Source organism: Canis aureus, chromosome 22, assembly GCF_053574225.1.
Source record: "Canis aureus isolate CA01 chromosome 22, VMU_Caureus_v.1.0, whole genome shotgun sequence".
NCBI classification, from domain to species: domain Eukaryota; kingdom Metazoa; phylum Chordata; class Mammalia; order Carnivora; family Canidae; genus Canis; species Canis aureus.
The window spans coordinates 4,283,908-4,306,726 of record NC_135632.1 but is presented as its reverse complement, the minus strand read 5'-3'; the positions used below and the strand labels follow the sequence as shown (position 1 = coordinate 4,306,726).

At 46.1% G+C, this 22,819-nt stretch overlaps 1 protein-coding gene across 1 annotated transcript in view; it reads left to right on the top strand.

The window, feature by feature from the left end:
• The first annotated feature begins 1,646 nt into the window (after positions 1–1,646).
• The window catches only part of ARHGEF26 (Rho guanine nucleotide exchange factor 26), a 112,407-nt gene continuing 91,234 nt past the window's right edge, over positions 1,647–22,819 (top strand). Inside the window, exons 1-4 of the mRNA XM_077864535.1 lie at positions 1,647–2,000; positions 2,091–2,546; positions 4,407–4,446; positions 8,226–8,371. Of these exons, the coding sequence (XP_077720661.1) occupies positions 1,647–2,000; positions 2,091–2,546; positions 4,407–4,446; positions 8,226–8,371 (996 nt within the window). The remainder of the gene's footprint in view (positions 2,001–2,090; positions 2,547–4,406; positions 4,447–8,225; positions 8,372–22,819) is intronic.

Below are 22,819 nucleotides of genomic sequence, written 5' to 3'. Positions count from 1 at the left end.
GAAAGATGTTCTCTGTCCTTACTTCATTCCTTTCAGAAATTCATTCAACAAATACTTACTAAGTGCCCACTCTGTGTCTGGAATCCAGAGGGGCAATAAATCGACAGCTCCTGCCCTCTTGAAGCTTACAGCCTAAAGAAGATAAAGCAGATAATAAACATGAACACAAAAATAAGTGTGTATGCATGAAGATTCTCATTAAATATAGAAAAGGAAGAGAACAGGTGGCTGGGAAAATAAGCAGGGCGGTGGGCTGATTCTGGAGGGCTCAGGGAAGTCGTCTTTGATGGGGTAACCCGTCAGAAGGTCAAGGAGAAACACAAGGGCAGGTTCTAGGGTGGTCAAACTTAAAGGCGGCTGTGGCCTAAGAAAAAAAATGAAGGATAAAGTATTGGGAGAAAAGACTGCTGCAGAGGTAGGCAGGTTGTGCAAGGCCTTGTAAGTTACGGAGGACTTTGAACTTTTATTCGATGTCTGCTTGGAAGCACATGTACATATACATTTTAGTTACATTTATCTTTGATTGGTAAAATTCAGGATTCAAAGCATAAAATATGGGCAGCCCGGGTGGCTCAGCGCTTTAGCACCTGCCTTCGGCCCAGGGTGTGATCCTGGAGACCTAGGATCGAGTCCCACATCGGGCTTTCTGCATGGAGCCTGCTTCTCCCTCTGCCTGGGTGTCTGCCTCTCTCTTTCTCTCTCTCATGAATAAATAAAAATCTTCAACAACAACAACAAAAAAAGCATAAACTATTCTGGGCACCTGGATGGTTCCTCTTTTCCTCCGGAGGTCTGGATGGAGCTGAGTCCTGGGATCCAGCCCCATAGCGGGGGGTGTAGTGTAAGATTCTCAGTCTCTCTGCCCTTTCCCTTCTCTAAACACACACACACACCCCGGCAAAGCCTGAGATATCCCAAATCCCTGAACGCAAACGCCCGCTGGCCTCAGTTTCCTCGCACGCAGCGCCCCCCCCACCCCCGGGAGCTCCGCTACGGCCGGGCCGTGGCCCGCGGGCAGCGGGGCCCGCACACGCGAGTTCGCAGGCCCCGGGAGCGCGGCGAGGCCCGGCTGTCACCCGCAGGCCCGCCCCGGGGCTCTCTAAGTTGCAAGCGGCCGCGCTCCCACGCTGGTTCCCACGCTGCGCCCCCGGCTCCCCGCGCGGAGCCCCGAGCCGGCACCCAGCCCGCGGGCGGCCGGGGCGGGGGGGGCGGGGCGGGGCGGGGGCGGGGCCGCGCGGCGGGGCGGGGGCGGGGGCGGGGGCGGGGCGGGGCCGCGGGGCAGCGGGCGGCCGGCGAGCTCGGCGGGGCTGCGGCTGCGGCTGCGGCGACTGGGCGCGACCCCGGCCCCGAGGGCGGGGATGCTCGTGGGCCCTGGGCGCCGCGGAGCCGCGGAGGTACAGCGGCCGGTCGGGGCGCGGGGGACCCCGGGGGCCCGGGGCGGCTGGAGGGGCGCGGGCGCCTGGAGCAGCGGCTGGCAGCCCGCGGCGGGTGGCGGGCTCCTGGGGGGGTGGGGGGGTGGGGGTGGGGGGCTGCCCTGCCCTGCCCTGCCCTGCCCTGCCCTGCCCTGCCCCGCGGGGGGCGCGCGGGCTCCACGCTCTCTTTCCCGCCCAGGCGAGCCCGACCGACCGCGCCCCGGCGACCCCGCTATGGACAGCGAGAGCCGCGTGGACTTCCCGGGCAGCCTGACCCCGCTGTGGCGGAGGCGCTCCACCCCTCGGCCGCCGCCGCTGGCCCGGAGCAAGCCGCGGCCGCAGCCCTGCCAGAGCCCCGGCGGCCCGCCCCGCGCCGACGGCCCCGCGGAGGCCCGGGGCGCGCCCCCCGCCCCGCAGCCCCCGCCCCCCCGGGCGCGCGGCGCCTCCGCGGGCAGCCCCGGGCAGGGCAGCCCCCCGCCCCCGCGGCCGCAGCTGCAGCGCGGGCCGGTGCCCGACGGGAGGACGCTGCGCCCGGACCTCGGAGCCGGCTCCCCGAGGCCGCCAGGGCCCGCGCGCCCCCCGCGCACCGCCAGCTCGCCCTGCAGCCCCCCGCCCCCGCCCCCGCCCCCGGCCCAGGGGCCCGCCCCGCGCCCCCCGGGGGCCCCCGCCGCGCCCCAGAGCCGGTCCCCCGAGCGCAGGGCGCCCCCGCCGCGGCGGCCGGCCCAGGACGGCGCGCCCCCGGGGGGCCCCTGCGTGGTGCTGAGCACCAACAGCCCCGCCGCGCTCAAGGTGGGCAAGCAGCAGCTCATTCCCAGGAGCCTGGCCTCCGAGGTCCGAGCCAGCAAGGCCCCCCTGCAGAACGGGGAGCCCCACAGGAGACTCCTCAAGGTGCGCAGCATGGTGGAGGGGCTGCGGGCGCAGGACGCGCAGGACGAGGCCGAGCCCGAGCACGACGCCGGCAGCCCGGGCTCCCTGCGCAGGGGCCTGCGCTCCACGTCCTACCGCCGCGCCGTGGTCAGCGGCCTGGACTTGGACAGCCCCACCACGTCCAAGAAGAAGAACAGGATGTCCCAGCCCGTGCTCAGAGCGGTGATGGAAGACAAGGAGAGGTTTTCCAGCCTGGGAAGGATAAAGGTGAGAGTAGGCAGGTGTGTCTCCCTCCCCCCTCCCCCCTCCCCCCTCCCCTACACACACACACCCTCCTCCTGCTGCTGCCCCTGGAAGCCAGGGTCTTGGACGGGGTTGGCGGTGGGGGCCAGGGCCACGCAGGAAACCTGAAGCTATCCTTCTCTCTTTTTTTTTTTTTCTTTTTTAGGTTTTATTTATTTATTTATTCATGAGAGACACAGAGAGAGAGAGAGAAAGAGAGGCAGAGACACAGGCAGAGGGGGAAGCAGGCTCCATGCAGGGAGCCCAATGTGGGACTCGATCCCAGGACCCCGAGGTCATGCCCTGGGCTGAAGGCAGGTGCTAAACCGCTGAGCCGCCCAGGGATCCCTTATCCTTCTCTTTTAATTCTCTTTGTGGGTCAGACCCGTGCACACCGACCTCTTGGCCCTCCCAGTGCTGGCTGTCACAGCCAGGGTAATAATGCACCTTCGTGGGAAGAAGGGAAACGCTTAGTGCTGTTGTAACTTTTTAGGGCAACACGTGGGGGGACTAACGTGAAGAAAGAAATACAGCGAGTCAGGTATGGGCTGAGTGCTGAACGCTCTGAATACAGGGGGCTGAACAGAGGGTGGAGAGCAGCCCCGGTGCCCTGGGCGCTGTGCTCAACCTGGTGCTCATCCAGAGGTGTCACTTAGGGACACCTGTCAGGGGCACCGGCGACTGACTCCTGATTTCTTTTGAGCGTATTGATTACTTTATTGAAAGCGGCTTATCTACGTGAATCAATTACAGAATGGTTTGGTCAGTGCTGATAACATACTACATAGCGTTCAGGCAAAATGCGATTTTTATTTTTTTATTATTTTTTTAAGACTTTATTTATTTATGATAGACATAGAGAGAGGCAGAGACACAGGCAGAGGGAGAGGCAGGCTCCATGCAAGGAGCCCGACATGGCACTCGATCTCGGGGCTCCAGGATCGCACCCTGGGCCAAAGGCAGGCACCAAACCTCTGAGCCACCCAGGGATCCCCAAAATGTGATTTTTAAAGTTATTTGCCAGAATTACAGAAGATACAGAGAGTTTGTCATCTCTGTTGTTGCTGGTGTCTTTCGCCACCGTCTGTGGTTGTGTTTTATGCCCATGCTGTGCCCGTTTATTCTTGGATGCATTTAACAAGTTGGTAGCTCAGAACTTCAGGTTCAACTGAGCCGTGTGTATTAATTACTCCCTGATAAAGGCCTGGGAGTTGTGCGTATTAAAATACTGCCAAATATGACGAAGGGACGGGGAAAACTAAAGAAGGATATTTTGGAGTGTGCATGTGCCGCTTTCTCTGGGAACAGTTTAGACAGATCTCAGCAGAAATTCATTTTGGCAGCCACCACTTTTCTTGATTAATCAGAGAACTGGAAACAGTTTGTGTAAGCGTCAATATGTAATACGCAAGTCAGGCTATTTTATTTTTGCTCTCATGGCCTTAAAGAAATGACATAACATTTTAGGGGTCCCCTCCCAACCCCCTCACCTCTGCAAGTATAGCAGAGTTCAATTTAACAGTGATTGGTGAACCCTGAGTAGTGAAATGAGCTCAAGTGCTGGTCATTTGAGGATTCTCAAGCTGTTTTGCTGGGGTGTGGGGGACATTGTACGTTTTATTTCACCGTTTAGTGGGTTGTACATTTTATTTCACCATTTTAGTGGGTTATAGTCAGATGAGTGAACTACTCAAGGGATCATCTGCTGTATGCTTTTGGAAATCCAATGAATGTAACAAGTACTTTTTCTTAAAATAGCTGTATTTTTTTTATTTGGCTCATTCATACATAGTTTGCTTTGCTTTTTCCTTTTTTTTTTTTTTTTTTTTTTTGCTTGTTTCTTAGAAAAAAATGCTGAAAGGACAAGGAACATTTGATGGGGAAGGTAAGCATTTGATTTTCCAGACTTTTATTGCTGCTTCAATGTGGAATATCAATTATAAGTTGAAATCCAACTGCAGTAACAAAAACACTTAAGATGAGAAAAATGTCCAACTTCTTCCCAAATTATACAGTACAAAGCTCTGCACTAAGCTAAATTTTCATCCAGTAATACCAGCAGTGAATGGAATTAACGGCATTCTTTGTAAACTGATAACTTTGTCTGCCAGTGTCCTGGATTTTTAATTCTTATCTACTCTGACTCTATCCTCGCCTTCCTTGAAAAATGGAAAAAGGGTGAGAGCTAGTCTAGCTTTTTAGTTAAAAAATCCCAATTTTGGCATTTAGCTGTTAAGTCATATTCCCTTTGACTTCATTATTCCCTTCCCCATATTTCCACATTTTAGTGTCACTTCTGACTTCCTGTTTGCTTATCAAGTTTCAATTTTAGGGAAATCTAACTCTCCTGGCTGCTAGAAACATAGTCCTAAGAATCTGTAACCCGTATAGAAAAGCTGCTTCAACCAGGTGTTCAAGCCCTAATCAGATTAGTGGACTTTGGTAAACAGAGGGGTCAAGTGTCAACCGACTGGAAGAGCAGTGGGAAGCGAGTGAACAGCCCCACCTGCAGAGCACAGTGGAGCTGAAGGTAGTCACTTCCTATCATACTTTGAAATGTTAGGATTTTCTGACCTTTAAAGAGTCATGAAGAAGGGTAAATAAATAAAGAATCACCCAGAGTTGTAAAATACGTAAATCTTAGGTGATTATAAACTATTTCCCAATAATAATTCTTATCAACATCCGATCCCTTGGAGTAGTTACACAGGATCAGATTAAAAAAACAGTTTTCATTGCACCAATCTTAGGAAACTATGTGGAGAAGAAACCCTGATACAGTATTTTAGCTGGTTTGGATAAATTCATCTCCCTGGTTTTATAATTAGAGGAAACTGGGAACTTGGAGAGGTTTAGTGCCTTGCCCACTGTCACACAGCCTGTCCTAGGACATGTGACTGGTTCTTAGTCCAGGTTGCTTCCTTTTTTTTTTTTAAGATTTTTATTTATTTATTCATAAGAGACACACACAGAGAGACACAGGCAGAGGGAGAAGCAGGCTCCCTGCAGGGAGCCCGACGTGGGACTGGATCCCGGGTCTCCAGGATCACGCCCTGGGCTGAAGGCGGCGCTAAACCGCTGCGCCACCTGGGCTGCCCCAGGTTACTTCCTCTTATATCCCTTTGTGACCATGAAGTGAACAGAGCATCTACCCAATAGGTATTTAGAGAGGTGTTTTGCATCTTCTCGAATTTGACGTTGATTCTGGGATCTTTGTCTCAAAGGGTCAGAAATGTTGAGGGTTTTTTTTTTTTTTTTTTTAATGTCAGAGGACACAGCTTTTTTGCAGTTCTGTGTTGTCTCCTTTTAGATGGAGCTGTTTCTGTGCACTCTCGTGTCTCTTCTCAAATATAATGACCTAGAAATTTTTCTCACACATGTGTACATGAGGAATACAGAATGCCTGCAGTTAATGACTAACAAGAATGTAGCTCTGGATCAGGTGCAGTAAAGTGGTAAGAACCTCTGATGGTGGAGCCCGGGACCTGGGTTCCTATCCTACTGCTTCTGTCCATCGGTGGAGTGACAATGAGCAAAGCATCGTAACCTCACGGAGCCTTAGTTTCATCATGTCTGAGAGGAGGCTAACGATACTATTGCCTGCGTTGTGGGAACAAACGAGGAATCTTATCAGCAGTGTATGCATGTGTTTTGTGTCAACCACTGAGGACTTCAAAGAGCCCTACAGAGGTGTGGTAACCGGGTCTTTACCCTCATAATCGGTTTTACATGTGCAAAACAATCAGAGGACAGTAAAATCGCGCAGTTGACTCCAGTATTATTTTAGTCCTGGTGCCTGCAGAACCCGCAGCAGTTGATGAGAGAGAAGGCGGATGTTTGCCAGCTTTGGTAGGTGGGAAAGGCGTTGTGAGCTCAGGATGTCCTAAACCAAATTCATGGTCTTTCCCTCTAAAGGTGAAGGTCTTCAGGGGTTGCCATCTCCTGCTGTGCATTTGTTGGCGCCTGCAGACTTAGGGACCTAGGGAACATCCTTACCACATCCCTTTCTCTGACACCCCCCCCCCCCGCCCCACCTCCAGTCCATCCCTAATAGCCCAATTCTCTATTCTTCCATAGTAATCCTCGTCAGTCCCCTACACAGTCAGTATTTTGCTCCAACGATAGAATCAAACCTTTCCTTTCCGTGGATTCCCACTGCCGGCAGGATAAAATACAGTCTTGGCTGTGTGAAGGAAATCCAGTTGTTTTGTACTTGGGATAAAATCCAGTTTTTTACCATTGCCTGCAGACTTCTGCTTGATTTAGACCATCTGGCTCATCTCCCTAAACTCACCTTGCCCTTCTGTCCGCTAGACACCCATGCTCTCTACCCATGGACTTTTGCCTTTGTTCTTCTAAGGTATTGTGTTTCTTCTTGCCTCAGGGCTTTTGCATATGCTCGCTCCTTTATCTCTGTAGCTTCTCAGCTTTCAGATCTTAGATTTTTCTTAGTAACACCTACCTGTCTGACTCCCAGACTGGGTCACACCCTGCTGAGACTGTTCTCAGAGCACCTGTATATAGATCATTCAGTTTATAGGTAGGTTTATGTACAAGATCATTGTGTTCTCAATCCAACGATAACTTGCCTTCTCACTCCGAGTGAAAACCAGAGGAGCCCTTTGAATGGCATTGAGGCAAGGGCCTCCATGATCTCCCCCTGTACATTCCCAGCCCTTATGTCTTAAACTTTCTCCCTTCCCTCACCCAGTTCATCCATTTAGGCCTCCTTGCTGATCCTTGTACGTATAGAGTATGCAACAGACTCCTGTCCCAGGACCTTTGTACTTGCTGCTCCCTCCAGTGGTGTATTCTTTCCCCAGCTGTAAGGTGGATTGCTTTCTTACCTCTTTCAGGTCTTTGCTTACATGGCATCATGGTGAGGCCTTCCTAAATCACCCTATTTACAATCTACATTACCCCCTTGTAACGCTCCCCTGCTTTATTTTTCTCCATTTTATTTTATTTTTCCCTCCTTTATTTTTCTCCATGACGTACCAGCATCTGACATAAGTTCTTGGCTTATTGCTTGTCATTCTCTGCTCACCCTAATGTCTGCTCTATGTAGACAGAGATTTTTATCTTTCTGTTCATCGTTGTATTCCTAATGCCTAGCCATTGTTGGCATCAAGTAGGCATTTTCTAAACATCAGCCGAATGAATACATGATTGAGTGACATGGACTAATAGCTTTTCCTACTTTTAGCTCATGAGGGCACAAGAAAAGTCTTCTATTTTCCATTTACTCCCAGCCGTTGGCACATTGTAGGTATACAGTAGATGTTTGTAAAATAGGTAATGAATGGTGATGGACATTGAAGGAAAGGTAGGGTGTGAATCCAGTTTAACCACCCCCACCACCCCCCAAAATAGTGATTTAACAGGCACAGCTCTCCTCCATGAGTGGTAGACAGAGACATGGGAACTTTGCTTCAGTTGCTATTTCATGTATGGATCCCTCCCCTTGCCCTACCCATGAATTTGAGGCAGAGCTAAATGAGTGAGAAAAGTCATTTTTTGGTTAATAATTCTTCAGCAACAAAATCCATTCAATTCTTTGTTTATTAACCTGGAGACCAAACATTGTATAAACCTGGATGTTTGTTTAGAACAAGTAGCATGATAATGGCAGTTAGTGACATATGGGGTTTGTATTTGTTGCAGAAAATGCTGTCCTATATCAGAACTACAAAGAAAAGGCTCTTGACATTGACTCTGATGAAGAGTCAGAGCCCAAAGAGCAGAAGTCAGATGAAAAAATTGTGATTCACCACAAGCCACTGAGGTCCACATGGAGCCAGCTCTCTGCGGTAAGTGTTTACCTTTTTCTTTCCAATCTGTGGGCAGGAGAAAACCAAGTTGTGGAAATTAGGTCTGGATGTGGTTTTAATTTTTTCTGCTAATGATCCTATGACCCGAAAGAGAAAGATTCTTCATTTTAGGTCGTGAAATGTTTCTTAAAACTCTTCGAGCACTAGTGAGAATATGGATTTTGACACTTCTGATTAGGAAAATTAGATTTTGACAAAATGGGGTGCCGTGACACCGATATACTATACTCTGGAACTTTTTCCTGCTTGATAATCTTTTCTCATATTTTTTTTAATACAGTGTATATAGAGAGGTAACTTAATCTATCCTGAACTTTATCATAATCATGGCTCTATATATACAAACATGTATGCTTGTCTGTGGTCAATAGGGAGTTTATGATGGCTCTTCCTTGGAAATTTCATTTACTTTAGACACATGTATGTGTTCTCACAGCTGATTTCCTTCTGTGCATCTTTTGTGTGAGCGTGTCTGACACTTTGTGTTGATGAGTAATTTATCTTCTCTGCATCAAACCTCTTTTGTTTGTAGCTATAATTTCTCTTCCTCCTGGCTTAACAAATGTCACAGTGTGCTGCTGAGTTTACTTGATAGGAGTTTGGGCACAGCATCTGTGGGCATCTGATGCATTACCAAGTAGAAAGGAATTTCCATGGCTGGCTTGGGTGGTGGGAGCATTGCATCAAAAACAAGCCAGTACACCTCTGTGAGTCCCTTAGGCAACATGGGTGCAGAAGTGATTCCCTCTTAAGCTGAAATGAGCATTGTTCGGAGTCTGGAATCTCATATTCAGTCCGGGGACACGCCGGCTTAAGAAAAGGAGTTGGTCTCGTAACCGGGCCATGGGAATGGACGGACGCTGATGATGGGAATGACTTCTGGTCGGATTCTTCCTCCTTTCATCTCCCCTGCGTTAGAATTCAGAATTGTAGAAACTGAGCCCTTTCTCTCCATCTCCGTCTTAACCCCTGATTCTGTTCTAAGGAGAGTTTATTCTTTTCCAAAGCCTCCAAGGTGTGGCATGCTTAGTATATGCCACAGACTGCAATGCCTGCAGGGACAGGGCAAGCAGCATTATAAGGGATGCTGGGGAGTGTGGATGCTGAGACCTGGTGGGGATTGTGGTGAACAGACCCCATATAACCTGAGCAGCTGCCACTTAGCTCGCACCAGCCCAGTGTTGCTGGACCTTCTGATATTTAGAGAAGAGAATGCAGAAATCCAGATTAGTTTTTAGTATTATTAGTATTAGGACAATTAGTATTGTCCTAATTCAAGGGTTAGAAAAGTGACGTGTGAGGCTAACAAAGTATTTATGGGCCGGTCTTGTCTCCTATGCCAACAGTTTGGAACTCCTGTGATATTTCTAGGTTTTGCATATGTTCAGGTGGTAACACCTGTTCACAGAGCTGACATAGTGGTAACCTTGTAGCCTTGTATCCTGATCTAATGATCTCATGATATTATATACCGAAGCACATATGTGGAAGAGCTGGGGACAAGGCCCTTGGAGGCCGCGTTGGCTCTAAATGGCTGTCATTCCGTTGTTGGTGTGGACCATTTGGCAGAGGATCCTTGAGGAGAAAGCTGTGGATTTTTTGCGCTTTCTCCATGGCCAGCAGCTGCGTTTGTTAGCACGGGCCTAAATCTTGCTGCTGTTCTCTGAATGCTAAACAGAAATGTATACTTCTGTGCCACTTACGCTCTCATCCTACCTGGCTTTAGTGCTGACAGGCAAGCTGCCTTCCTTAGGCCCCCTCAAGTTTGGCTTTCATCTAGATTAACAAATGCACATTAGACTAATACTACACTTCCTTCAGTACATTATCAAATAGGGGCATGCATGTCGTTTGGCAAAGGGTAAGTGTACCAATGGTGCCTTTTGTTAACAAGATTGCTATCAAAAGACTAGTGATAAGATGTAAGACTATAAAGTGGGTTCTAACTTTGGTGTGTGTTATCTCGGATGTTAGTGCTCCCAGGAGGCTCGTGTGTATTTATTGTGTTGCTTGGCAATTACATTTAATCAGAGCAGCTTTGGACTTTGCCACCTCCCATTCTTAGACACCAGCCTGCGTTTTCTTTGCGCTTTTCGTGTCTCCTTTTCACACTTAAAACATTTTACCTTTTTAAAAAATATATGTAAAGTACTTCAAACATGCAGAAAAGCTTAAAAATAAATGTGTGTAATAGATTTCTGGGTACCTGCCACCCACATTGAACAAATGTTAACATTACAGTATGTTTACTGCAGATCTCTGTTTTTTTGTTTTTTTGTTTTTTGTTTTTTGTTTTTTAAGGAATATCCAGTTAACCACCCTCCTCTCCAGTATGTTTCTCCTTTCTGCCTTCCCAAAATAATCACTGTCCTGACGTTCTCTTCTGTACTTCCCACGTGGGTTTTCTACCCACTAAAAAGATTGCAAGCAGCTCTGGCTTTTAGGAAAGTAGATATTTCAACACAAAAAGTGGTCATTACTGTTCTAGAAGCCTGGCAGTTGTCATGTCCGAGTTGCAGTTAGGACCCTGAAGAGAGGAAGCTTTGTGAATTAGGAACAATGTCAGGATGTTTCCATAGGGATCTGCACCTCTGTTTCTCTGTGTGAGCTCATGTCCTAATCCTCCTTCGTGGAGGGGCTGCAGCAGTGAGCGTGGATCTCAGAAACATCCACTCTTCCCATGCATACTTTTAATGTGCCAAATTAATAGGGTAGTCCCCATCTCGTCTTGCATCTTGTCATGTCACTTTAATACAAAACCCTTATTTGAGTATGGCCTCCATCCCAGAAAGAGAGGAGGATGCTGGTGGTGGTGGTGGTGGTGGTGGTGGGTGGTTCTGGGTGTGAGGGTATGTGTGAGCCCACATGTGCATTAGCTCTGGTTGGTGGTTTTATTTTCTAAAAATCTCTTTGTTGCAAACCCCTGCTTGCCTCCTGGAATGATGGAACTTCTCTTACCAGCTGACTGTGAGGAACATTCAGTATGCAGCAGCTTGCAGTAACTTAGGGTTGTTACATAGGTCTTTAAGCCTCCAATCTGTCGTATAATGCCTTAGTGTGCTTGTTCATACATCTCCTTTGGTTCCATTGGACAATCACACAGGTGACAAGTGTCCCCACTTACATGGCTGGGAATAGGTTTCACGGTAGTGTTGGGATTATCTCACAATCAGGGAGAATTAGAACGGTGTAAGAGGCGTTTATTTGGACTTCAAGAAAAGGGAAGGTCTAGCTGCCACACACTTCTGGAGTCAGATTAAAGCAAATTAATGGTGATGTACTTCGCAGGGGTGCCTCCTCCAGCAGGTTCTCCCATCTAGCCATGGCTCTTCTCCAATAGTTAGGAATACAACCCCAGGCTCCTTAGGATCCTAAGACAGTGACAGGTTTACTCTTCATTCACTTGATTGTCAAAGGAGGTAGGATCCCATCTCTTCCAGTCGATACAAAGTAGGTTGGTGGGCAGTAGGATGTCTTCATTCCAGGGGATATAATGTTGTGCTGCTCTTGAGTCCTGCGAGAACACTAATTACACGAGAAATCATTTAAAATGATTATGGTTCCCAGTTTTGAAGGGCATGTGATATGAGGTTTTGAATGTGGAAAGTCATTGTTGACTTCCAGAGATCTGTGCCCAGAGACTCGGAACCTGCCACCCACAGGTCGGTAGCCCAGTGACTCACCTGGAATGGCAGCATGAGGACTAAGTCAACAGTTCTTAGATCTCTGGGAAAAGCCTGTGGGTTTGAAGAAAAATATTGATATTATTATTCTGGAATGGAACACTAAGGACTTGTTACGGTGAGTGCCAGGTGGGCAGGCACTTGAGTCCTGGATGCAAAGTGATCTCCCTAAAGTTCATCCTTTAATGGGATTCTGGAAGCATTTACAGTATGACAGAAAATAAAAGATAGATCTTGACTGGAGTCTTTTTGTTTTTCCTCCTAACCACACCTCCTCATCCCGAGGTCTCGAGATCACGTACTGTGTACTGTGCATGTACTGAAAAAATCCTGATTGTGAAACCAGTGTTTGTTTTGTCAAGATCAGCAACAGCACCAAAGCCACACTTGCCAGCCATGCCCTGACCCTATTTTTTCTTTTCTTTTCTTTTCTTTTCTTTTCTTTTCTTTTCTTTTCTTTTCTTTTCTTTTCTTTTCTTTTCTCTTCTCTTCTCTTCTCTTCTCTTCTCTTCTCTTCTCTTCTCTTCTCTTCTCTTTTCTTTTTTGCCATGGGGTGCGTTTGTGTAATTTCCATCACCTTGACATATCAGGTACTTTTGAAAAGGGTGTTCAGACCCCAGAGGCAGCAACAAGCACGTGGGCAAACTGCGCTGGAATTGAGCACCTGATACGGTCACCCTCTGCTCTGCTCCCCTTTGGCACTTGCTGACATGGGGCTTTATCAATAATCTTAGATCCTTTTGGGTATCTCTTCAGTTTGTTCAGAAATTTGAAACTCTCTAGTTGGGATCCGGTCTCTCTGTTTCCATCCGAGTGTTCCTGCAGCCGTGCGTAGTGTGGCTAACGGTCCAACGGGCCATCTGACGTTAGGACCTGGGTCTCTGAGTCCTGGCTCCGCTCTTCGGGCGCACATTGTTTGCCTCTGGATGACTTTCTGGAACTGCCAAATGAGACAGGACGATTTGAAAAATGGTGATTTTTCTATAAATACAATTTCATTCAGTTGAACGTATAACAGACACTTTGGAGACTTAGCCGTTGGATCTGATGGGACTTATTCTTTTAGAATTTACACTGTGTTTATTGTGAAAGACCTACCGTGTTCTACTAAAAACCAGAGCTCCACGGATGTAATAAACCTGAATATCATCCTTTTGGCAGAAATGCTTTATGCGTTTAGAGGTCGTAGAAAATTGTGTCCCTTTTCCTTAAATTTTCACACTTGTCTGAATTTTCAGGGGTTCAGTGACTTGCTGCTTAAAATAATCTCTTCAGTCACATCACATAACTTTCCACTCATGTTTTGCAACATTGTGGTCTCATAAAATTATTTTTTTTACCTTACATGGTGATTAATGCCTTTTACCATATCTATCTTTTGTGTCTGTGGTTTTTTTTTTTTTAATACTCGTTTTTCACGTCTGGCATGCTTTTAGCACTCATAGTGGAAACAGTCAAGGCTTTAGATATATACTTGTCCACACTTTTAAATTGGACAGTAGGTTTCCTGGAATGTTTATATCTTTGTAAACAGAAATAGAGATCATGTGCCTACACCTGAGACCCATGCAGAGATCCTATTCTAGCTAAGAGGGCTGGAGCTGGGGGCCTGCTTAGCTGAGCCAAGGATTGGCCTTTATGCTCCTGCCCTTTCAGTATTATTAGATTATGGTGTTCTCTTAACATTTCTGAAAATTAATTTTGATTTAATAAGTTCTCCATGTTAAAAAAAAAAACATTTCAGATAAGACTAAAATCTCTTTTATCATATCTGCGATCTCAATCTCTTTCCCCTACCCTATAGGAATGCTATTCTCAATTTGGTAATGTTCTTCTCAAAATCCCCGTATATACATTTAAGGGAAATATAAAGATTGCATGTGTTTACTTAAATATATACTCCACGGCTTTTACAATTTCCTTTTTTTCTGAACTATGTGTCTTATAAATAATTTTGTGTCCATACATGCTGATTTTCAGGGTTCTTTCTAGTTTCTGCATTATTCTGTACAATGCATATAGTTTTTTCCCCTTTCCTTTTGGGAGTTACACATACCTTGAGAATATAATAAAAACTTGGAGGAATGCATCTTTAGAAAAATGCACACACACGTTTATGTTTATTCATTTATATATATTTTTTAATATTTCAGTTTGAGGATTTTGTTTTTCTTGACTTTATCTCCAAATATGGGGAACACCTTACTGGAGCTTTCTATTTTTTTTTCAAGATTTTATTTATTTGGGGTGGGGGTGCAGTGAGGAGGAGAGGGAGAGGGATAAATAGACTGTACTGAGCACAGAGTCCGATGCAGGGCTCATTCCCATGACCCTGAGATCATGACCTGAGACAAATCAAGAGCCAGATGCTCGACCAACTGAGCCACCCAGGTACCCCTGGAGCTCTCTATGTATTACGTATAATTTCCATGTTGTTCATATCACCTTTAGAAGTTTTTCCTTTTTTCTGAATTCTAGCAGAGTTGGAACTTGAACTTTATAAACCTTTCTGAATAATATATATAGATTGAAGGGAAAAACTGCTCAAGCTGCAGCTGAGTAATGAAAGGACAATTGAATAATAGATATGCCAATGTTTATGTTCTTGATTCTCCAGAGAGAACAATAGGGTGTGAAATGTAGGTATGTGTGCACCATGCCTCTAGGGAGGCAGAGCACAAGACAGGTGCTCCAAGAAAGTGGGAGGAGATGAGCACAGAGTTATTAAATTTTGATTGGCATAACTACAAAAAGACATTTCAACCAGAAATCTAGATTTGAGACCCAATACAAAGAGGGTCTCATTATTTCATTGAGCAGAAAACCAATGAGAGAGATGGATGAATGATTCCTTCATTCATCTGGTCTTTATGGAGAGCCTGCTCTGCTAGATGCCCGGAGATAGAGCAGAACAGACTCCACCTTGCTTTCATGTCCTTATAGACGCCCTTCGTGGTGAGACAAGTATCAAATAACCCCACAAATGAAAGACTTATAACTGTATTAATGCCATGAAGGAATGTTTGTGTTGCTCTGAGATCCTGTTCGGGGAGGGCACCCGTCTGGGCAAGGTGCTGTCAACCGGCAGATGGTGGCAAAGGAAGAGACAAAAGCCACCATCACTGGCATGTCAAGATAGGTGTCTGGGTGCAGTTGGTGGTAGGGGCCAGGGACAGAATTGAGGAGCTCCAGGCAGAGATACTGCCCTGTATGGAGACCCTTTGGGGGTAATGGTGGGTAAGTGGAATTAAAAAAAAAATTGGTGTTGGGGCAGCCCGGTGGCTCAGTAGTTTAGCACCGCCTTCAGCCCTGGGGTGTGATCCTGGAGACCCGGGATCGAGTCCCATGTCGGGCTCCCTGCATGGAGCCTGCTTCTCCCTCTGCCTGTGTCTCTGCCTCTCTCTCTCTCTCATGAATAAATAAATAAAATCTTAAAAAAAAATTGGTGCAGCTGGGGGTTCTTGCTCTACTTGGTGGGCACTTCCTCCTCCCGTCTCTAAATGTCAGAGGTGCCCTGGCTCCTACTTGGGCTTCTTCTCCGTGCCTATTTAGTGATCTCATCCAATCGCGTGGATTTAAATACATCACATACTCTGATGACTTCCAAGTTTATTTCTCTAGACTGGACCCTTCCCGCAACTTTCAGACAAGCATGCCCAGCTTCTTTTCTAATATATTTGGCATCTCAAAGTTAACCTGGCCAAAAGTTTACTTTTGCTAATTCTCTTCTCTCCCACCCAGACCTGCTTTTTCCCACAATATACTTTTTTTTTTTCTAAGCAAATAACAATTCCATCTTTCTAGATGCCAGGGTCAAAAACCTTGGAGCCATTCCCCACTCTTCTCTTTATCCCTTAACCTCTTACAGTTTGGTGCAAAGCCTGTGTGTTGCCTTTACCTTCAGAAGTGAATTATCCACACTGCTTCTCAGCTCAATTCCTGTATCTACTGGGGTCCCCTCTACATCCCCTGTCCATGTAGCAGCATATAATTATATTGTTATTTGTGATGCTGTTAAAATATGCTGAGATACTGTCTCTTTGTTCTGAACCCTCCGGTGTTTGCATCTTCATTAGAGTCAAGACCAAGCCTTACAGTGGCCGGTGAGGCTATGGGATCTGGCCTGGTTACCTTTCTGGACGCATCTCCTGCTTTCTCCTACATCTTGCTCATTTATTGCTCAGTCACACTGATGTTCCTCGAATACAAGGTGTACTCTGTGCCAGGGCCTTGGCATTAGTGGTCTGCCCAGCTTATAGTAGCTCTTCTTCCAGAGAGCCACATGGTTTTCTCCCTCACCTTCTCCCTAGCACCTTTTGAATATTTCTTATCCTCTTCATGACGCTTACCTCTCTTACATACTGTGTGGTTTCTTTTTTTTTTTTGGTTAATTGTCCATCTGCTCTGCTGGAATAAAAGCTGCCTAAAGGTAGAAGTTTTGGTTCATTTTGTTTCCTATTTGCGTAGCACATGAAATAGCATCTGACTTACAGTAGGTGTGTAGTAACTATTAGCTGAGTTTATGAATGGATCTATAAATAAATGAATAAATGCAGAATCCAATCCCACAAATGAAAATTAATAGAAAGTTACTGAGCAGTGAAAACAGCGAGGAAGTTTCCTATTCAGGGACCATTTGGAGACTGATTTTAATTTTTATATAAAAAAAAATCCTTAATGGTTGGTTAGCTATATCCTAGGTTGATTGATTTTTTATTTTATTTATTTATTCATGAGAGACACACAGAGAGAGGCAGAGGGAGAAGCAGGCTCCCTGTGGGAAACCTGATGTAGGACTCGATACCAGGATTCTGGGATCATGCCCTGAGCCCAAGGCAGGTGCTCAACCACTGGGCCACCCATGTGCCCCTGCATCCTAGATTTAATATATGTCTTTGATACGTTGGGGAACTTGGCATCTTCATAGTTTAAAATTATGTTAGCCTGTGGTAGGTATTGGCTACTATGAAATCAAATTCAATGGCTGTCTGGTTTTTCACTTGGTATTGCTTTTGGGGAGGTAAATGAGATGCATTCAAGAACAATAGCACTCGGTAAGAATAAGGTGCAATTAGGTAAAAGGACGGAAGGTTCTGCTACTTTGAGGAGTTCTGAATAACTGTGTGAAAAGGCTCCATCATACTGAGCTTTGGATTGTGGAAATCATCTATCAGACTCTCGAATTTACCCTCTCGATCTTAAGATGTGCCCTTGTGGCGTCTGCTCCTATAGTCCGATGACGGCACTGTTGCTTAAGACCACAACCTCGGAGTGATTTGTCTCCATGACGAATTGAGAAGTCGTGACTATAAAAATTATTAGTGAATCTTTAAATACAGAACTTGTGTTTAAAAATTTCTCAAAATTTGTAGATTTATCCAGCCTGTTGATTTTCTACTTTAGTCCGTGCTCTGTCTTAAGATTATCACGGCATTCGTTATCTGAATGCCTATTACTTGAAGAGGTAAAGACTATAGAGCCCACGGGTAGCTTCTACAGAAGTATGGTTGCCAGTGAAAGGAAACGGCAGATTATTTTCCCTTTTGGTGTGGGAGATAAACAAACACTGCCACCCATCCAACCCAAGTCACCCGAACATGGAGTGGTTCCCATTTTGAAGTGGCAGGAAACTCTGTTTCAGATGGTGATACGCAAAGGAGTATGATTGTTTGCTCAACTGAGCAACAGGGAGCCCTTATATCCTTATATCCGCAAGGGTTCAAGGTCTCAGGAGGAGCATGCAGTGCAGCAGCTGACTTGCGGGATGGCTGTAGCTCAGGAACTCTACCATTGGTCATTATGAGGATAATTTGTTGACATGCAGTTAAATTATTGACCAAATATTTGCAGAGGACTTACTGTGCACCAGGGACTGTGCTGGGTCATGTAGCCCTCAGGACAACAGCATGAGGGCAGTAATGTTTCTCCACCTTGTATCGAGGCAGCTGAAACTAGGAGTGTTAAATACTGTTTTCCTCTCCTATTTTTGTTAGGGTTTGGAGACTACCTGGAATGGAGCCTCTCAAGTTTCTCTTTATCATGCATGGATACATGTGCCCAGGGCTCTGGGAGAGCAGGAACGATATTTCCCCTCTGATGTTTGGCTGATGATGTGGCTCAGTAACTATCTCTTCTTGTCGTGAACTTCTTTCCCCTTTTTACCATGGCTGTCTTTTCTCCTGAGAGCTCCTGCATCCTCTGTTTCTGAGTTCTCCTAACGTGGACTCGAAGTTACCTAGCGTGGGCCTAGCCACCTCATGTTACCTATTGGCTTCCAGATACAGCCACCCGTTCAGTTTCTTGAGAGATAATCATATTGGATTAGATCAGCTCAGCACTTTCCTGCCACTTACTAGGCCACTTTTTGTTGTTGGGACAGGTGCCTAACTATTACTCTATTCCAAAGCTCTATTCAGCTTTGGCCTCCATGATGCGTTATGGTGCAAAATGTGGCCACCTTAGGTTCTTTATTTTATGGATCCTGTGAGTAGAACAGCTTTTCTTTTCTTTTCTTTTTTTTTTTAATTTTTATTCATTTTTTCACGAGAGACAGAGGCGGAGGGAGAAGCAGGCTCCATGTAGGGAGCCCGATGTGCGACTGGATCCTGGGATCACGTCCTGAGCCAAAGGCAGATGCTCAGCTACTGAGCCACCCAAGTGCCTCTAGAACAGCTTTCCTTGTAGGGGTCTGTGTGACCATTCAGTGACGTGGCTGACTTATCTAGTTGTAAATTTACACACAGTGGAGTCGATGTTGCACAAGTGGGGTATATCAGAGGCTTAGCAAATGAGAAATACACTTTTGCCTTGTCATCGTGTGTGTGTGTGTGTGTGTGTGTGTCTCAAACAAGAGTTAGAAGTTACCCTTAATACTTATATTGTACTATGCCTTTTTCTGTCTTTTCTGTTTCATTACATTTAAATAGATGTTGACCAGAAATGCACGGACTTGGTCGTGTCATTCACTTGTAGTTTGGAAAGCGCTGGTGTCCGATTCAGGAATGCATTGGTGTTGCGCTGCATCGTGGTGGGTGTGGCAAACAAAGCAAGCCTAAGTCCCAACACCTGCACCGTAGGAACTCAGGAGCTGGTTCAGAAGACAATAGACGTGAAACATCTAAACGGTGATTCTGAAAGGGGCCAAAGCGAATGACGCAGGTAGACATCCCAGAGAGCCGTAAGGGTCAGGGAGGCTTTCTCTAGAGAGGTTGACTAAGACTAGGTAGGCAGATGAGTAGGAAAGGAAAGCTGTATGAAGTACGGCTGGATGGAGTTTGATATATAGGTCACTGGACGTGACCAGTGTCTCAGATCTCCGTACGATGAGGTGCTCCCTGGCCAATGGAGCCATCACATGCTTTGTCCATCTAACAAAAAGCATCAGTTCACTTTCTTCTCCGATTTTCCAGAACAGGTTTTGCTCAGGTTAGACTGTCACCGCACATCTCAGAAACCAACTTTATTGTCAGTGATGCTGTAAGTTGCTTACTGGTTTGGAGTGCGATCGTTCCTCTCCATCTGCCACTTGACAAAAACAACGAATAAAAATGAAACGGCCACCAAGGTGTTGGCACCACCTTCACAAACGGAGGTCCTCCTCTCCTGCAAGAGGAGCACCGCAGCCGTGCTCTGCCCTCCCCAGGCCTTGCTGACTCGGCCTTTCGCTCTGAGTCAGTGATGCCAGCATGCTCACCCACCCCGACGCCGGCCCGTCCTCGCCGCTGGCACACCTGCACACCTGCACACCTGCCCGTCCTCACACTCCCGCACGTGCCTCCCTGCCTCCGAGGCCACCGTGTGGTTTGGGCTTGACTGAGGTCTTCTTTCTTGTTGCCTCTCTTGCCCTTAGCTACTTGACTTCTTTTATCTGCTGGTGGTCACTTGCCGTGTCTCTAGATTTCCTTGGGGGCAACGACAAAGAAAATGCAGGTATTATGGGCATCCTTAAACAGTTCCATTTGTCTGTCCTGCTCGCTGTCTTCCTTTCTTGAGAAAGGACTTTAAAACCTATTTTAGTTTTTGTTAAAAATGAGGCTTTAGTTGCACAGCCGAGACATGTTTCCTATGCAAAAATAAAAAATTACCAATAGATAAAAATAAGAAAATAAAAATTAGTTGAAATCTCTTTCTCTCCCCATCACTGTTGACATTTTCGTATAGATCTTCTCAGACTTTTTTGGTCTGTATGTACAAGTATAGAGGTCTTTTTTGTTTTTGTTTCTGTTTTGTTTTGTTTTTGCACGTGTGTGTGTAAATATAAAAATTTTTAAAGCAAAACTTCAATAATATAATATTGTCTTTTTACCCATATGTTCCCCTTAACAGTGTTGTAAATATCTTTTCATGTCATTAAACCTGCTACTTTGTCACACATTTCTTTTTCTCTTACCCATGTTGGGAAATGTCATTAAACTTTCTTCCATAAGAACCTTTTTTTTTTCTATTTTTTTAATTTTTTTTCATAAGAACCTTTTTAAAGCCCGCATTGCATTTCATCAAATAAGTGGATGTTTGGTTCCTTTACCCAATTATTTATTGTTGATGATTAGTTTGTTCTTTAGTTTTCAGTTTAAAATGCAAGATTTCAAGGTGATTAAGTTTATTAAAACAATATTTATGGGGCACCTGGGTGGCTCCATGGTTGAGCATCTACCTGCAGCCCAGGGCATGACCCCGAGGTCCTGGAATCGAGTCCTGCATCGGGCTCCCTGCAGGGAGACTGCTTCTCCCTCTGCCTCTCTCTGTGTGTCTTTCATGAATAAATAAATAAAATATTTTTTAAAAAGTAAAACAATCTTTATGAATCACAGAAGTAACACAGATAGGTTCTCCTTATTATAACATCAACCACACCCATTCAGATGGAAATCTGCTTTGATTTTACGACCATTCCCAATCCCTTCCCCTGTTTACCACTATTAACACTACTCCTCAGTGTTTCATTAAGCATCCTACTTTTTAAAACTGTTCATCTTTTATTAAATACTTGTAGAGGATTGTCTAGTCTCTTCTAAAACTGGTTTCTTGGGATCCCTGAGTGGCTCAGCGGTTTAGTGCCTGCCTTTGGCCCAGGGCGTGATCCTGGAGTCCCGGTATTGAGTCCTGCATTGGGCTCCTGGCATGGAGCCTGCTTCTCCCTCTGCCTGTGTCTCTGCCTCTCTCTCTCTATCATAAAAAAAAAAAAAAAAAAAAAATCTTAATAAAAAAATAAAACCTAAAACCGGTTTCTTTTTCACCCTTTCTACTCCGTGTCATTACCTTTCCATGCCTGCCTCACTTCATTTTCTTCTCTTAAGTGTTGATAGAAGCAGGAGAGCTGTTTCCCTAACTTCTGGGGGGTTGGGTGGGGAGGCTCGAGGTTGAGTACCTGGGAGTCGGGGCTTAGTAGCCCACGGGGAAATGAGGCCAGTAAGAGCTACAAGTGAAAGAGAGGAATGTGTTTAGGGGGAGCAATGTGGAGACTAATGAAGGACTTGAATTGCCAGGGCACCCTGCTGACAGCTTAGCTTTCACAGCCTCAGAAGCTAGGAGCCCGGTGGGAGAGGAAGTGTCTGGGGCATTCGGGAGGAGGGCCCTGGTGTAGGGGAAGAGCAGCTGCAGCTCACAACTCCCAGGAATTCAGATGAGTTAGAAGGCAGTTGTCTGGGAAGGTTAAGAGCTTACAGCCTTTGGGGATGAGTCTCAGGCCTGGATTTGAATCCCAAGTTTACTGCTTACAGGGGCCAATGACTTAACTCTTCTGTGATTCAGTGTGTTGTTTGTAAAATAGGGACAGTGCCAGCTTCCTTGTGGGGTTGCTGTAAGGTTCTGGTGCACGGAAGCACTTGATGCAGCGGTAGTTGGAGAAATAAACGTATAGAGGACTGACAAGAACTCTGAATCAGGAGTGGGCTAGATGTGGAGAGTTAACTAGAAGCGGGCTGGTTGCAATGAAGTACTGCATGCTTATCTCCTCGACTGTACAAAGGACGACAGTTTATTCTTGTGCCTTTCTTCTTCTTATTATTATTATTACCTATCTGCTTGTGGTTTGTACTTTCAGCCTCATGTCTGTATTGAAATAATTTGGGTTCATTCAGGAATCCTGGCTCTGTAGAAGGTGACGCAGGCCATCGAGGAGCAAAAGCCTCAAGCCCTGGCCTGCCTTATCTGGGTTTGCCACTAATTTAGCAGACCTGAGGTTACCTCCAGGAGGCTTGCTGCTTCTTAAGATCCAAGAACGTTGGCAAGGATTACGGAATTATCATGAGTATAGATCAAAGAGGAGATCAGTTTTTTTTTAACTCAAAAACAAATTAGGAGGTCCCTGGCATGGTTGTGGACATATTTTAAAAATGATTTTATTACATGGGCCATTGTCCTCTACCTCTCCATTTTTTTTTAAACTAGTATTTTATTTATTTACCTACCCCTCCCTGAAAGTGTCGACACTGTCCTCATCATCTCATTTATCTGATCTTTGGTGACACAGATCTCTGATCCTTTTTTTTTTTTTTAAGAGTTTGTTTATTTATTTGAGAGGTAAAGAACTCGTGCTCATGAGCAGAGGGGGAGGGGAGGGGAAAGAGGTAATCAGAGTCCCCGCTGAGCAGGGAGCCTGATGCAGGACTGGATGCCAGGACCCCAGGATCCTGACCTGAGCTGAAGGCAGATGCTTAACCCACTGAGCCTCCCTGGGGGGGCCCCCCCGTATCTCTGATCCTTTAGACTGGTGTCCTATGGCAGCTCATAGCTTAGCTGAAGG